This window comes from Sapajus apella, unplaced genomic scaffold, assembly GCF_009761245.1.
Source record: "Sapajus apella isolate SASKATOON/1434 unplaced genomic scaffold, GSC_monkey_1.0 scaffold161, whole genome shotgun sequence".
Classification (NCBI taxonomy): Eukaryota; Metazoa; Chordata; class Mammalia; order Primates; family Cebidae; genus Sapajus; species Sapajus apella.
Window position 1 is genome coordinate 1,234,794 of NW_022437101.1, and position 17,121 is coordinate 1,251,914.

Here is a 17,121-nt window from a genome sequence, read left to right on the forward strand (position 1 = left end):
CCTGCACTCATAAATGATATTTCCCAGTCCTGGACATGTGAGGCAGGCGGGACTTGTTTGCAGGCAGGTAGAGGTAGAGGAAGGCCAGCTCACATGGGTGTTGGTAGCGTTGTCAGGCCTATGGCTCTCCACACTGATTGCTTCTGGCTGGAGCTTGCAAAACTGGGATGATGTCTAAGACCTTAAGTGAGAAGGGTGTGGGTAAAACCATTCATGGTATGCCATCTCCCAGCCGTCTCTGGGAGGGTCACTGAGGCCATCCTGAATGTGCCATGTTCTCTCTCTGCTAGTCCAGCACAACATCCAGAAGACAGTGAAGACTCTCTGGCAGCAGCTGGTGGCACAGAGGCAGCAGACACTGGAGGATGCCTTCAAGATCGATCTCTCTGTGAAACCTGGAGAGAGGGAAGTGAAGATTGAAGAAGTCACACCACTCTGGGAGGAGACGATGCTCAAGGCCTGGCAGCATTACTTAGGTCTCTGTCCACTCGGCTCCAGGGAATGGGAACTCCTGGGTCTTACAGAACCAGACTCCCCCAAGTTTCCACTCAGGGCCCAGAGCCTTTCCTACCTGGACCCTCTGTCTTATCCCTTAAGTAGATGGCATTTATATCATTGAAATCTTATGTATCTTTCCTCATGATGAATGAATGTCACATGTCACCTTGGGTGAAAGCAAGGCCAGAAGTGCCAACCAAGCGAGAAGATTCCAGTAATTTCTTAGAGGAAAAGACAGATGTGGAGTCTGTTGCCTGGACTCAGGAACTTGAGGTTCTAGGTCCTACCCTGATACCCTGATACCTACCAGCTTTGAAATCTTCCACTAAGTCATGCAATGACCTTGAGTTTAAGTTCCTTATGTCCCCTCACTTCAAAAAGTAAAAGTTTTCATCCCAAAATTATTAATGTCCCTTGCATTCTGTTAGTGACTCAACATGTTTACCATATTAGTATTTGGCACTAATAAATAACATTTTTGCATATTAGTCAATGCAGCTGCAAGAATCAAGTTTTAATTTTGTTTTGAAGGTGATCACTGCTCTCAACTTACATCTCCTATACTTATACATCTTCCAGAATCACAAAATTTACAGTGATTCAAGAGTTAGTTATTTCCATGTATATTGTCACAGACTGTCCAGTGGCTCAGAATGGCTTTCGAATTGGCTTTCTAAATTAGTACTGGCAAATGTGTATATACATCCCCAGTTTTGTCCATTTATGCTGCTATAACAAAATACCACAGGCTAAGTGATTTACAAATGATAGAAATCTATTTGCTCAGTTCTGGAAACTGGGAAGTTCAAGATCAAGGTGCCAGCGGATCTGTTGTCTGCTGAGGGCTGTGTCTGGCATCTGTTCTAAGATGGTACCTTGTTGCTGTATCCTCTGGAAGGGAGAAATGCTGTGTTCTCCCATGGTGGAAGAGACAGAGGGCAAAAAGAGCCTGGGATGATGCCATTCAGCGATTCTATAGGACACTAATTCATTTATGAAGGTAGAACCCTCATGTTTTAATCACCTTGTTCAAAAGATCCCACTTCTTAGTACAACCACAATTGGAATTAAGTTTCAACATGAATTTTGGAGGGAACACACATTCAAATGATAGCAATACCTATCTACTTTCATGTATATTTGAAGTCAAAATGTCAGATTCTATCTCAGAGAAAAGTAAAATAAAATAGGATACACATATCCATGCACATACAGTGGAATAAAATAGTAAAATAAATTGTAAAGCTTACAAATGACTCTTTTTGCCAATAATCATATATTGAACACTTTCTATGTTCCAGGGTCTTTAGACACATATCTTATGTAATCTTCATGACATATCAATCAGATATTGTTATCCCCATTTCACAGGATGAGAAAACTGAAGCTCAGCAACTTTAGTTAACCTGTTCAACATCTCACTGTGGGTCAACAAGCCATGGAGCTAGGAGTTTAGGCTAAGTCTGGTGACCTCAAAGCCTACCGTGTTTCTTAGCCAAAGGAGAGTCAGAGATGGCAGCGTGAGCTTGTAGCCTGGGCTGTTTCTCTTTTTGGAGGCAACCACTGGGGGCTTGTGCCCTGGTTGGCCCTCTGAAAGCCAAGCTAGCTATGAAAATAGTATGTGCAGCTGGGCATGGCGGCTCACACCTGTAATCCCAGCACTTGGGAGGCTGAGGAGGATGGATCATAAGGTCAAGAGATCGAAACCATCCTGGCCAACATGGTGAAACCCTGTCTCTACTAAAAATACAAAAATTAGCTGGGCGTGGTGGCACGTGCCGGTAGTGATGGCATATGCTTGAACCCAGGAGGCAGAGGTTGCAGTGAGCTGAGATGGTGCCACTGCACTCCAGCCTGGTGACAGAGCGAGACTCCATCTCAAAGAAAAAAAAAGGAAAAGAGTGTATGTTCTCACTTTACCTCCAACATTCTTTGCTTCTCTGCCCTCAGCATCTGAGAAGAAGTCACTGGCAAGTCGTTCAAATGTTGCACACCAAAGCAAAGTCACTTTGTGGAGTGGAAGCCTGTCCTCAGCCATGAAACTGATGCCCGGGCGGCAGGCCAAGGACCCTGAGTGCAAGACAGAGGTGAGCCCATACCCCTTTTCCTTAGAGAAGCATCAGTTTTTTGCATCAGATCCCACGAGTTGTGTCTTCTCTCTGCTGCCTGTCACTGTACATGATCTAACTCCACGTCTTGTGAGCATTTTAGGGTATGCCTGTAGCTCTCCAGTTGAGGCTATGTCTAGGGTAGCTAGGTATTAGGCTGGCTTCTTGTTCCCATTGTCAACTGGAATCAGATGTACTCAGATGGCACTAGCCCACCAGTCAGCAGCAGCGAGGGGTGTGAGCCCAGCAAAGGTGAACAGAAACATTGACTTCATTGCCAGGAGACACAGGGATGGACCACCTTGACTGTGTTGGGTGGGCCCCCTTGACTGTGTGGGGCAGACCCGTTATGGTTTTCTAATCAATTTCTCGAAAACTGCAAACTGAATCCTCCTAAAACTCATTGGCGCCAACAATGTGTATGTGTGTGTGCATGTGCAATCAGGAACGTTGTTGTGAGGAATTTGGAGTACAGTGGGTGGGTGGACAGGTTATCTCTGCCCCACAGTGTCTGGGGCCTCAGCTGGGATTATTGGAAGGCTGAGTTACTCACATACCTGGTGGTTGCTGCTGGCCTTAGTCTGAGACTTTAACAGCAACTATTGGCTGGAATACCTACACATGGCCTTTCATGGGAACTGAGCTACCTTATAGCATGGTGGCAGGGTTTCAAAGGATAATAGAGAGAGAGAGAGAGAGAGCTCACCAGGCAGAAACTGCATTACTTTTTATAATCTAGCTTCAGAAACCATGCAGTGTCACCTCCGTCAAGATGGCCAAAACATTCTGCCCAAGTTCAAGGGAATGGAATAGACTCCACCTTCTCATGGGGGAGTGGCGAGGTTCTGCAAGAACATGTGGGACTAGAAATGTTGCTGGGGTCCTTTTGGAAATGCGTGATCTGTGATATATTCTATGCCAGTGATATATTCTAATGCCAGGGCCACTGATTTCTTCAGAGGTGGACTGTGGTTGTTGCTGGACATGACTGTAGGGTCAGGAGACCTTGGGAAGTTTACTTAACTCCCCAGTAGGAAAATAACTGTGGGAACCTGGGAAGGCTCCCCAGAGAGGTGAAGTAGACAGCTGACAGACACGTTAACATAATCCCAGCTCTTGGCTCATGAACTTTGGGAAATTAGGTGGAGCCCAAATCCCACCAGTTCAGAATCTGTAACTGCCTATAAGTGACCAGACAGCTGAGGAAAGAGGCTTTCTTTTCCCAGGCTTTAGGATTCATAGGCTTCAGGGCATAGAAAGAGTTCAGATGTAGAAGGGAAGGCCAGAAATGAACTGGGTGGGCTGGCTACCTACCTGGTGCTGAGAATTGAGGGCAAAGCACATGTCTTATTCAGGCTGCATTCTCAGGGAACTGACTTGTTAAAGGCACTGTCTGGTAAGTTTAATGGTAGACTCACTGATTGAATACGTGAATGTGTGAGTAACTCACTCAGATTTTATAACAGCTGCATCACAGGTATTATAGCTCTGTTATAAGAATGTGGAAGCTGAATCTGAAAAAAAAAAAAAAAAGTTAAGGGCTTTTCAGCCATTAAATGTCAGAGTGAACATAGGATCCCGTCTTTGTGCTGCTGAGGAGGACCTTAGGGAATTTGTGAACCTCTCAGAGCTTCCATTCCTGAACTTACAACTGGAATTATGCTCTGTTTATGGTAGAGCATGTGAAGCCCTTGGAAACTGTAAATGCTTTAGAAATAGGAGACTGTTTACAAATTCCGTTTGGCCTTCTAGCTCTCTCTGCCAAGATCAAGATCATCCCATAGGTGACATATGTACTCCTAAAACTTGGAGTACTCCCATTTGTGCCCAGATACCTGCTCCTGACTAATGCCACTTGGGACAGAAGGGGTCCAGCTTCTCCTTGCTTGGTTTCATCCTGGAGCTTCTCTTCCTTGACTATTGTCCCCAGGAGGTGAGGACAGCCTGGCTGGGAGCTAGGGAAGGGATGTTGGGGTGCTGGGCATGGGCATTCATCTCATGGGGACCTTCACACCTGTTGACACTACCTCTTGCCATTGCCCCTCTACCTTCCCCTCTAATCAGTGTCATTGACACAGCTCGGCTGCCTCCAAGTCCTGGGGACATGCGTTGAGCAACAGCTCATCTGAAAGAAGCCTGAGTAGATGACCATGTTTGGGGCCATGTAGGTGTCCCAAGTGGCTTTTAACAGTTTGTTCTTGGCTCACATTGAGAGATCTGGGAGAAAGAATATCCAAAGCCCGCTCTGTCTTGGGTGAGGGCAGGCTGTTGAAGATGTTGCCTTCTCCATTCATTGAGGTCTTCTTCACTTGTTCATTCAACAAGCATTTATTGAGTACTTACACTGCACCCTGCTCTGAGCACTGAGGTTACAGAAGAGAACAAAACTGACATATTCTCTTCTGTCATGGAGCTGCAGTCTAGGGAGTCAAGACAGACAATAAACAAATAAATTTGTAAATATTGGGAGAATTGATGGCAATGAGGAAAAAAACCGGTAGGGTAAGGCAGGGAGGGTGGTGAGAGAGGGGCCGCCGGGCTGTTTAGATGGAGAAGATCAGCAAAGCCATCTTGGCAAGGGTGCATTGGAGCAGAGGAGAGAATTTATGATGAACACGAGTTTTGAGATGTTCTTGGAAAGAGGGTTAGGCGGAGAAGACAGTTGGGCAGTGGCACTGAACTAGGTGTGTGCTGGGCAGCAAGGCCGGTGTGGCTGGACTGAAGTGGAGGGAGTCACTCATCACTCAGAGTCACCCCAGCTTCCAGGCAGCCACCGGGAATCTCTCCCTCACCTTCCAGAACCAGGAAGAACTACTTTCAGCAACTCAAGAGGAGCAGAAATTTGGCAACAGATTATGTCTCTCTCTTTGATCTGGACACTCGGAAGCTCAGAGAGATAAGCATGGTTCAGCTTTTGTAATTGCACACAACTAGTGGGCTAAATTTCCGAGCCACCTACACATACAAATAAGTACACACATACCTTCTCCCTGGCTTCTTCCTTCTCCGTTGACCACACTTTCCCTTCAATTTGATTCATTTATTCTTTCTACACGTTAAATTATCTCATAGATTTTAAAAGACATTATTTTTGAAACAAAGAGGACAGTGTTTTAATCTTTAAAATTAACTGCATCTTTGCTTAGCAGCATCTTGTACTGGTAACTCAGCCTTGGATGGGCACCGTGCCTGCTACATGGTAGGCCCTTAAAGAATGCAGATGGAAGTGCTTAGAGCAAGGGGGTAGACGCTCCCCCTCCTTTTGCTGAGATGAAACTCACCAGCTTTCAGACACTGCATCCATCACTCAACTCCGTGAGATGCCTTTGTCGCTAACAGAAGGCACAACTTCTCAGGTACATATGTACATTGTGATACCATAGGATAAGAGCATCAACTATTTGCCCTGGGGTCTGTTTAATTATTTTTAAAAATTAATTTTGATTATTACAGCTGATTACACCTCAGTGAGCAATGTAATTGATATTTTCTAATGTATCCCAAGGAACATTTTGTACAACATGCTTTTTGTTGTTGAAGGTTAAAGACTCCGTTATTGGTTTTTCCCTAAATATGCCCACATCATTAGTCCCTCCAGTGAGAAGGTCGCCATCTGGAAAAAGCAGCACAGAGACATTATTCAGGCACAAGTGCATGAAATTGGGGTTTCTGCATCTTCTGTCTCTCTTCTGGAAAGAAGAGGCTTATAATTAAAGGAGTTGGTATTGGAGGAAACATTATTCATTTGGTGTTATTCCTTATCATGTCAGCAGCTGACAGCCCTATAGCACTGATAAATTGTTCCTTGGAGTGAGACATATGATGTAGGACTCATAATTCCTCTTACCTATCTTCATTTTTTGTAGAAAATGTTTTCTTCCTGGCAGGTGAGCTAAACTTTGAGGCAGGGCTGATTTGATAGATGTTATTTCTTCTTCTCCCCCTGACACCATTACAGTCCCTTGCGGGAGCACATTGTGAAGTCACCCACCGTCTTTACAAGGCCGCGGGTGTCAACTTGTTGGACAGAGATTGGGAACTTGGGCTCTCTTGAGGCCACCAAAGGGCAACTCAGGGTGTAGGCCACCTTCTCATGCCTACCGTCTGCCTGGAGAATCTGGGCTGCACAGGCTGGCCAGCTCCCCTTACCTGCTCAATTCCAGACTTCCTTGTTTAGAAACAAGTTGAAAGAACATCAGCAACAATGTTGGTTTCTTAGTTTTGACAGACACAACATGGCAATGTGGAAGTTAATTAACTTTACAGGAAACCAGGTGAAGGGTAGGCGAAAATTCTCTGTACTATCTTTGTAACTTTTATGCAAATTGAAAGAATTCCAAAATACAAAGTGTGTCATCATCTGTTTATATAAAAGCATTAGCAATCAGAAAATGTGCACAGGAATCAGGAGGCTGGAAGCTGGGTAGGAAGGGGCCGTGGAGGAGGTGATGCCTAGAGCTGAGTCTGGGAGGAGGAGCGGGGTCAAAGCCCGGGCAGAGGAGGGCTCTCGGGCAGGGAGAAGGCCAGGGGCCTTCTCGGGTGGTAAGAAAGAGGCCAAGGCGGTGGGTAAAAGCCAGGTCAGGGGGCACCACAGGCCAGCCTAGACACTCAACATTTATCTGTAGGCAAGAGGTTAAACAGAGGCCTGGCATCTGCTCCAACAGGTGAGATTACAGGTGAGGGCCCCTAGTGGTGAACCAAGCCAGGGGTGGCGGGCGGCTGTAGTGTGATTCAGGTCGGAGATAATGGGGGCTGCAGCAGCTGTAGTTGGAGTAGTGAACATCAATAACACACAGAAAATTCTGTTCAACTGAGGCTGAGACAGGTGAGAAAAGAGGGCCACCCAGGACAGGCCTGGCTCTGAGAAGGGAGGGCACCCGGGGTGGGAGACTTTCAGATGGTCTGTTGGATTCTGCAAAGAATGGGGAGAAACAAGAACCAGAGGAAGGGGGTTGAGCGTGCAAGGCCACTTCCAGCCCTTTAAAGGGATGGGAGCCCCCTCTGGGAAGCCCCCTGACCTATGTACGAAGAGCATGAGCTGGATTTCAGCCTGCTTTCCTCCTAAGATCAACTGTACAGATGTGGACAATTATCCCAGGTAGTGGGCCAGGCAGGCCCCACCAGAGGAGAGAGACCCACTCACCAGCCAGCCAGCAAAGACTGGGGAGCTTATAGAAGAGCAGGATTCACATGGAGAAGGGCTGAGCCCTGTGTTCCCCACAATTCCATGGCTTTAGGAGATTGCTGAGCAAGCTTCCAGTTGCTGTTTTCAAAACCATGTATTAGCAAACTGAAATGGCCCATGTAGGGAAGTCAGGGCTGTGTAAGAATTAACAGAAGGGGATGAGAGGACACCAGAAGCAGGAGGGTGATCCGCTGGAGTTGCTAAAAGCAAAAACAAAAACAAAAACACCTGCCTCAGTCTGGCCAACATAGTGAAACCCCATCTCTACTAAAAATACAAAAATTAGCCAGGTGTGGTGGTATGTACCTATAATCCCAGCTACTTGGGGTGGTGTAGGGGGATTCCAAGGCAGGAGAATCATGTGAGCACAGGAAGCAGAGGTTGCAGTAAGCCCAGACTGCGCCACTGCACTCCAGCCCGGAGACAGTGAGACTTCATCTCAAAAAAGAAAGAAAGAAGGAAAGAAGGAAAGAAAGGGAGGAAGGGAGAGAAATCCCTGGATCACCATGAAAAGGAAATGTTCTATGCTGCTCAATAAAGAAAAACATTTTAATTAAAAAAAAAAAAAACACAACCTTTCTGTAGGAATTCTACGTCTGCCCTGGCAAGGGCAGGCAACATTAGAAGTTTGCCCCACACTTTCCCCAGGGGTCCTCTAAAGGCTGCCTTATGAGACCCCCAAAGAGACCAGCAGTGCCCACCATGGGGGGTCTTGGAGACCTCAGAGGTAGGACAGTTGTGTGGGCAGGGTGCCTGGGGTCTGTCATCAGCTCCTTCCCTGACCAGGTGCCAGCCCACCCCAGCATGGAGCAGCTCTGCCCAGGCAGAGGACGAGATGCTGACTGAGGCCAGCAACTCACTGTCAGCTCTGCTAAGGATAGCTCTGGCTGAGGTTCTTGGTGAAGGAAATGATGTTTTTGACTATCCCCTCTGAGCACTTCACACATTATCTTTTTTAAAAAATCATTGTGGAAATTCTCAAACATATACACAAGTAGGAAAATAATGTGATGAATCCCCATGTATCTATCCATCACTTGACTTCCACAGTTTTCAACTCATGGCCACTTTTCTCTCCTTATCACTTCCCAGTCTCCCCCTGAGCACTGAATAATTCTAAAGCAACATCCCAGACCTCATATTATTTCATGCATTACTGTTTCTGTATACCTATTTTCTCTTCAAAGAAATCATGGGACCCAAATAAAAATTGCAGAGGAGAGGCTGGGCTTGGTGGCTCACGCCTGTAATCCCAGCACTTTGGAGGCCAAGGCAGGCAGATCGTGAGGTCAAGAGATCAAGATCATCCTGGCCAACATAATGAAACCCCGTGTCTACTAAAAACGCAAAAATTAGCTGGGCACGGTGGTATGCACCTGCAGTCCCAGCTAGGCAGGAGAATCGCTTGAACCCAGGAGGCAGAGGTTGCAGTGAGCCGAGATTGTGCCACTGCACTCCAGCCTGTAGACAGAGCAAGACTCTGTCTCAACAACAACAACAACAACAACAACAAAAAAAAAAAAGAGAGAAAGCAAGTGTGCAGAACAGCAAGGCTTTAGCCATCATTGCAGGAATGATCGAATGGCACCTGGTCTTGCTTTGTGGCACAATTGTGTTTGTCTCCTGCTAATGAGGGGAGGATCTTGCTGAGGCTGAGGGTACATTGAGGCTTGGAGAAACCCATGCTGCAGTTTCAGGAAGAATGACAATAAGCTCTGCTGATGACACAGCTGCTATCTAGTTGAATGCTTGGGGTCTCCATGTTCAGGAGCTGAGCAGCACTCCAGGTGCAGGCCTCAGATTTCACTTCCTCGGGATAAAAAGCTCATGAGCCCAGGGAGTACTGGGGTGAGAATGGATTTTTGAAAATAGAAAGAACTGGCTTTGAAATGCAGGGGAAGTAAGTGGTAGAACAGAGCTGAGCTAAGGATATCAAAATGCAGTTGTGAAAACAAGTCAGAATTCTCAGAGAAAATCTTCTGAAAAAGAGATAAAGTCAAAGATCTTTGAGGTTGCAGGACATTTTAAAAATCTGATATTCAGAAGGTCATCCTGTGAAATATTTTTACTTAAAGCTGTAGTAGGCTCAACATAATGTTTGTGGGTGAGAGAGAAAGGAGATGAATATGACTTTAAGAGAGGGATTTGGAGGCAGGTGGCCTGAAGCTGGAGGAAAATGAAGACACATGAGGATTTCTAAAATGGAAGGGTCAGAGGACCCAGAGAAAGGCGAGATCTTGTGATAGGTTCTTGCTGGCGTGGCAGGAGAGCAAAAAGGCCAGCTTGTATCCACAGATGAAGAGAAAGCAGTCTGGAGGGAGAAATTATTGAAAACCGCAGAAAAGACAAGGGAGACTCAGAAAACCTGAAAACAGACTTTATAAGAGATCACAATGCTGTATTGTTGGAAAACCCAGTTGTGTTCAGTGGTAGGAAAAGTCTTGTGAGCAAGTAATTAAATAGGGCTATCTGTTAGAGGAATAAAACCACTCAGAAACAAAGGAAAGTATGATTTAAAAAACACTTTGAAAAAAGTGTAAACTGCTCTACTGGCACGAGCGATGTTGTGAGACCTTCTGCTAAATGGAGTCTTGGTTTTCTTAATTGTGGTAGGCGATGCTGCCAAGGACCTCTTTGCTCTTGGTGCTTTTCCCGAGATAACTGACCCTAAAAATAATGCCTGTCTCCCCAGCCTGGCCTGAGAGCTCTTCATCGTACTGTCTGGGCTAGGACTATTTACAGACAGGATATCCATTATGCTGTGATTATGGTGGTATTTGGGGGCAATGAAGGAACAAAAAAGTAATGAAGTCTTTTGTTTTATTTTTTAAAACCTCAGAAGTTTCTGTTTTCACTTCAACTGAAAGTAAAGTCTGTGCGGTCTGTATCATTGCCCTCAGTCTTACGGGCAGCTGTGCTTCCCACACCACACCCAGAATGACCTCCAGAGGGACAGAGTCTGGTGATGGAGGTGGGGACACACCGTAGTGTCAGGTATATGCAACCAGGCTGGGGAAGTGGGGAGGGGCTGCCTTATCCTTCTAGGTTTTCTGGACACTCAACCAGAGCCTTCTCTCTCATCTTTACTTTTCCCTTCACACACACACACACACACACACACACACACTCACTCTTTCTTTCTCTCTCTCTCACTCCCCATCTCTTTCTCTCTCTCTCTCACACACACACACACACACACACTCTCTCTCTCTCTCACCCTCTCTCTCTCTCTCTCTCTCTCACACACACACACACACTCTCTCTCTCTCTCTCACCCTCCCTCTCTCTCTCTCACACACACTCTCACCCTCTCTCTCTCTCTCACATACACTCTCTCTCTCTCTCTCTCACACACACACACACACACACTCTCTCTCTCTCTCACACACACACACGCTCTCTCTCACCCTCCCTCTCTCTCACACACACACACACACACACACTCTCACCCTCTCTCTCTCACACACACACTCTCACCCTCTCTCTCTCTCTCACACACACACACTCTCACCCTCTCTCTCTCACACACACACACACAYACACACTCTCACCCTCTCTCTCTCTCTCACACACACACACACACACACTCTCACCCTCTCTCTCTCACACACACATACACACTCTCACCCTCCCTCTCTCTCTCTCACATACACACACACATACACACTCTCACCCTCTCACACACACACACACACACACTCACCCTCTCTCTCTCTCTCTCACACACACACACACACACACACTCTCACCCTCTCTCTCTCTCTCACACACACACACACACACACACTCACCCTCTCTCTCTCTCACACACACACACATACACTCTCTCTCTCTCACCCTCCCTCTCTTCCCCCCCCACACACACATGAACACTCACCCTCCTCACCCCATACACATACATTCCATCGTACAAGCAATTGATGTTAGAATTCACCTATCACACCAGTGAGAAGGAAGCAGGAAAGAGTCCGATCAGTTGCACCAGAAACTCAGCAGCAGAACTGAACAAGGGCGAGAGTTCCCTACAGCCCAGGTTCTGAAAAAGTGGCAGCATCACGAGTATAGCATTGGTATCCAGATAAGGGGGAAGGACAAGAGCAGGATGAAGAAAGACAGTGACCTTTCCTTTTCCATTTTAAAGAAGTCTTAAGTGTCTCTGGTCTATTGTAAGTCCCTGTTACAGGACTTTGAAAAATAGATGTAAATGAACAAAGCAAACACTGATACCTTTAATAATGTTTCTTTACTGAGTGTATCATTTGTGAGACATCTTTATCTTCATAATAGAAGGATAATTAACATCACTAATTATCTAATTAAGTTCATTAAGGATCCACCAACAAAGCACCGTGAAGTTGACATTATGTTCTACTGTCAACAAATGCTTTTGATTTCTTAGGAAGTAATTAAAATGTAAATTAGCATGCAATTATATGCACAGGGGAAGTTTTGAATCAGATATTCATTTCAGAACTGCTTAGAGCAACATAGTTTTTGTTTGTTTCTTCTTCAATAAAAGCAGTCATTTTGCTGCTAGTGGTATATATTAGTTTCCATTCTGCTATCAGCGTTTGAGTGGCAGCAAGGTCATAGTACTACAGGACACGAACTGTTCTGTGGATATATTTGTTACTGCATTTTGTGCTTTTTTCTTATTTCATCATTTTATTTAATGTTTGTTTATATTTGTGTCTTCATGTTTAAAAATATCACAACTGATGTTTTTTCGGAAAAGCTTCTGTAATTCCTGTCTTAAATTCTCTAGCTAAGCTTTCCTTTAAAGGCATTTTAGGGCAAATCTTCTAATGTATGTTTTCTGTCAGGCTAGGTTCAGGGAATATCATCCATGATTTGCTGAAAATGGGTTACACACATTCCCCTGCCTATGAAGGAAAGAGAAACTGCACATATCAAACTTGGAGTCCAGCCATCCTTGGTTGTAAGTTCACATTTTCCTGCTTTCTTAGGATAGAGAGCAGACACAGAGCTTGTGCAAGCCCTGTGAATCAATGGAATATTCTCCACCTGAGGTCACGATGGCTTCTGATTAAAATATTATAACTGGAATGGGCACACTGTAGTGCTTAATGCACTAACTTTTTTAGACTAGGGATCTTCACAGAGTCACTGCACACCTGCTGGAAAACAAGCTACCCAACATAGAAGCCACCATGTTCAAGTCTCCATAGCTTTCATTTTTTAAACAATCCTGGTTGAATCCTGAATGCCTATCTATTATTAAGGCAGCTAATTGGGTGGTTGTGATGTCCACTCTGTTATCTTTGTACATGAAGATGCCGGACAACTTGAGCATCATGCTGAAGTCACCTGATGCAGCGGGGGAAAGAAAGTCTACTCATGACATTGAGCCCTCTCAACTTCTTCTTGGGTGATTTTTCCAGGAATAATTGGTACTGGATCCAGGCCCCTCAGTTTTGTGTGGTGAAGACTTCAGATAAATGCAAAGCAAATACAGGGTCGTTTGTCCCCTTCAAAGCATTAGTGTCAGGGCCTCGCTCTGAATAGAACTGGCACAACCACTAACAGCCCATCAATGTGGGTGCAGGCAGCTATCCTGAGGGCCCAAGCAGAGACAGGCAGGCATCGTCGTTGCACAGCAGCTGGTGGTAAATGTGAAACCAGCTGGCCTGTGGCAAGCGGTGTCCTCACTGCAGGGAATGCTGGCCTATGCCAGACCAGGGCACCCCAGAGACAGCAGTTGCCAGGTGTGCCTTGACTTTTGAGCTCTGCAGCAACCTCTGAGCTGTGGTGTGATCCATGGCTGCCCAGAGGAGGGCGATTTGTTCTCATTTGAATGTCCAGAGGGGATTCTTCCTGCAAGTTCATGCGAAGGACAGCGGCTAGACTAGCAGAGACCCCGAACTACCCAAGGGGCCCTGATGCTTAAACTGGATGATGCTGATCTTCTCCTAATGTGCAGCAAGCTCCTACCTCAGCTACTTGTCAAGAATTTTCTGTGTCAGAAATTTTTGTTCTTGTTTTTAAATCTTATCTTAAAATATAGTCTGCCATGTCATGACGTAAGTGCAAAATCCACACACTTAATGAATACTCAGTAGCAACAGTGGCTTGCTTTGTCCACGACTTGCTTGCAGTCCTATCTCCTGCCAGTCATACTCTTCCTGGTCTACAACTGTCACTGAAGGAGGAGACTGTCTCTCTACCACAGGTTCTGCAACCTGAGAGTGGTCCAAATGCCATCTCTTGACTGTTCTTTTGGCCATGCGTCCTCCCAAAAAATGGGGTTAAAGTTGGCTTGCTTTTGGCCAGGAGACTATGATCGGAGAATCCTTCCCACAAGGAAGGCACTGAGGTTACAGAAGCTCCATGAACCAGTGGAATGTTCTCCATCGAGGTAATAACCACTGCCCGTTTAAAGGTGCACTGTATCTAAATGACACCGAAAAGTCCCTGGGGACAGATACTCAGTTCCTTCCCCAACAACTTCAACCTGAACAGAAACGCCTGATTTGGAAAGGTGAACCAGATCTCACCTCCATCTGCTAGGTGTTTACTGAGATTCTTGTTTCTTCGTGCTCTGTAGTGACTTATCACAAAGTCAGGCGAACTGTGTTTATATGCCATATATGAAGGCTGTGATTGAGGAGAAATTTGAGTAATACAGAGACCAAGTCTGCAAGTCAACTCACAATATTTTAATTTACTTAAATACTTTATCATATGCAATTCAACAATACATGAAGTATTGAGTAGGCATAGCACTCTTCTCTATGACCATAGAGATGAATAACACATGTCCTTATATTTAAAGGGTCCTTATAGTCTGATTATTTATCTCCCTATAGATGACATAAAAAAATAACAGTAGATGGAGTTCAGAAAAAATGGACACTGTATGTATCAAGATTTGTAAAGGAAGGCAGGTTTGAAATTAATATAGGAATCTGGCAACTTAAAGGAATCCTGAGTTGAATCCTGCTGAAAATTGGATGTAGTTCTTTAAAGGATACTTACATGCAGCCATCTATTTTGAGGTTCAGATTTAGATATACTGGAATTCCCAATGTAGGGCACACCTGCATTCTGAAAATTAAAGTAGCGGTTGAGGGGAAAGGTATCACCATCCCAGGAGATGCTTTGAATTTTTTTTTAATTATGAGTCATGAGGAAACATATTTTTGTGTATTTCTATAAATTTAAGTATTTTCAAAAACATATTCATAAAGGCAAAAACGCTCTAGCATTCAAAAGACAGAAGTGTCCCAAACGGTATAAAAGATAAAACGGCAGATGGCCGTGGAAGCGAGAATCAGTCTGGGGCCCTCCTGAGGCGCTGCTGCCATTCACAACCCGCTAGGCCCACCGCTCACAGCCGGGCCGCCTGGCGCCTGGCGCACGAGTTACAGCCGCCTCCTCGCCCTGGGACCCATCTATTATGAGAAACCATTTTGGTTAATTAAAAAAGTCTTTCAAAGTCTCAGAACAGGAAGTTCTGAAATTTCCTTCTCTTCGCCATTGTTGATGGGGTTGATGTAAACTTGGCTCTTGGGCCTGTCAAAGAAAGAAGGAGAGATGGAATGTGGAGGAGAGAGGGGAGACAGCAGAAGAAAACACAGTCCAGGCCAGGCGCGGTGGCTCACGTTTGCAATCCTCACGCTTTGGGAGGTCAAGGCGGGTGAATCACCTGATGTCAGGAGTTCGAGACCAGCTTGGCCAACATGGTAAAACCCCATCTCTACTAATAATGCAAAAATTAGCTGGGCATGGTGGTGCATGCTTGTAATCCAGCTACTTGGGAGGCTGAGGCAGGAGAATCACTTGAACCCAGGAAGCAGAGGCTGCGGTGAGCCGAGATCATGCCACTGCACCCCAGCCTGGGCAACAAGAGCGAAACTCCGTCTCCAAAAAAAGAGTACTGAGTCTAGCCCTGGCCTATGAGTGAGGCTTGGGGCTCCCAGGTGCTCATGTTTCTGCTGTCTCAGGGAGTGTCAGTGGTAATCATTAAGATCCTTGAGACAAATGAAAGAGCAATTAACGTGAGTCGGATCCGTTCTGGATTCAAGGGCTTCCTCAAGCCTAGGGCCTGCTGTGCAGCTCAGGTGGCAGTAACACAGAGAGGCTCCCACTCTGTTTGAGGGGAAGCAGATGGCAAGCAACATGGAATGGATGAGAGAATACTAGGTACATAAAGTAATCTGAAGGACCTAGATGATGTGCCAGAGCCTTGCCTTGTGATGGATGTAGGTTGGAAGGTCCAAGAAGGCTGCTCCAAAGAGATGGTAATGAATTGAGATGAAGGAACAGCCCTCCAACATCTGGGGAAGGGGAGCTTGGGAATGGACCCAGCATGCCAAGGCTCTGGGGTATGAATTGGTTTATATTTGAGAGCAGAGAGAGGCCCATGTGGTTGGGCACAGACACTCCATGGGGTAGTAGGAGTGTCCCAGAGGAGGTGGCAGGATCCAGCCACCAAGCATCATTCCAAGTTCTTCAGGGAACTGGAGAACTTCTATATGTCTGTGACTCCACGGCCTCCATATCTCTATCTCCATCTGGCTTTGGCTCTCCTTCTCCTCTTCCAAACCCCTGTCCCCACTCTGAGAGGTCTTCCTTCAGCCTCCCATAATCACTCATGATCTCCTGCCATGCATCAGACCCTTGGATTAAGGCCAGGGAATACTGACGAAAAAGTGCACAGTCTTCCCCAGGAGGTCTTCCTTCCTGCTCCTACGCTGGTGAAATAATCATGCTGTAACAAGAGGGGCCCAGAAGAGAGAGTGCAAGTCTGCAAGTCTGGTTTGGAGGAGCTTGATCTGAGACTTGGAGGACGAGGTGGAGGAGGAAAGATGAGAGGGCAGGTTGATGGCGAGGAAGAGCCCTCTCCAGATGGCAAAGGATGGACCCTCATGATCATCTGCCTTGTGGGCCAGGTGCTGGCTTGACATTACTGGAGTATCTTATCCAGTTCATTTTAATTTTATTTATTTATTTATATTCCGACTCTGTTCCCAGAGGCTTTATGGTACCCCTAGATGAGGTTGTGTGTGATAAAATAAGGAAATGAGATCAGGAAAGAAAATAATCATGGGAGAAAGTCAATTCCTAGGAAATTCAGATCGTGCATATACAGTCTATAAAGACTCACTGTCACATATCAGCGCTGTGACCCAGCCTCCTGGATGCCACTGTGGAGTGGGAGGCAAGAGGGTTCATGCGTCCATTCCTCATCCATCAACTGTGCTTCTGCCAAGAGCCAGGACCAGGGCTGGAGAACAGGGACACAGGGTGAGCAAAGCAGATGATCTCTGTTCAAAGCTGACTCTGTTCCATCCTGCCATCATGTCAACC

General features: G+C 45.9%; 1 protein-coding gene across 7 annotated transcripts in view; it reads left to right on the plus strand.

Annotated features, from left to right (window-relative positions):
- WDFY4 (WDFY family member 4) overlaps window positions 1–17,121 on the plus strand; it is a 310,404-nt gene that overhangs the window by 157,269 nt on the left and 136,014 nt on the right. For all 7 annotated transcript variants that reach the window (XM_032266899.1, XM_032266904.1, XM_032266901.1 and 4 more), the window contains 2 exons: window positions 291–476; window positions 2,449–2,585. In XM_032266899.1, coding sequence (XP_032122790.1) covers window positions 291–476; window positions 2,449–2,585 — 323 coding nt within the window. The remainder of the gene's footprint in view (window positions 1–290; window positions 477–2,448; window positions 2,586–17,121) is intronic.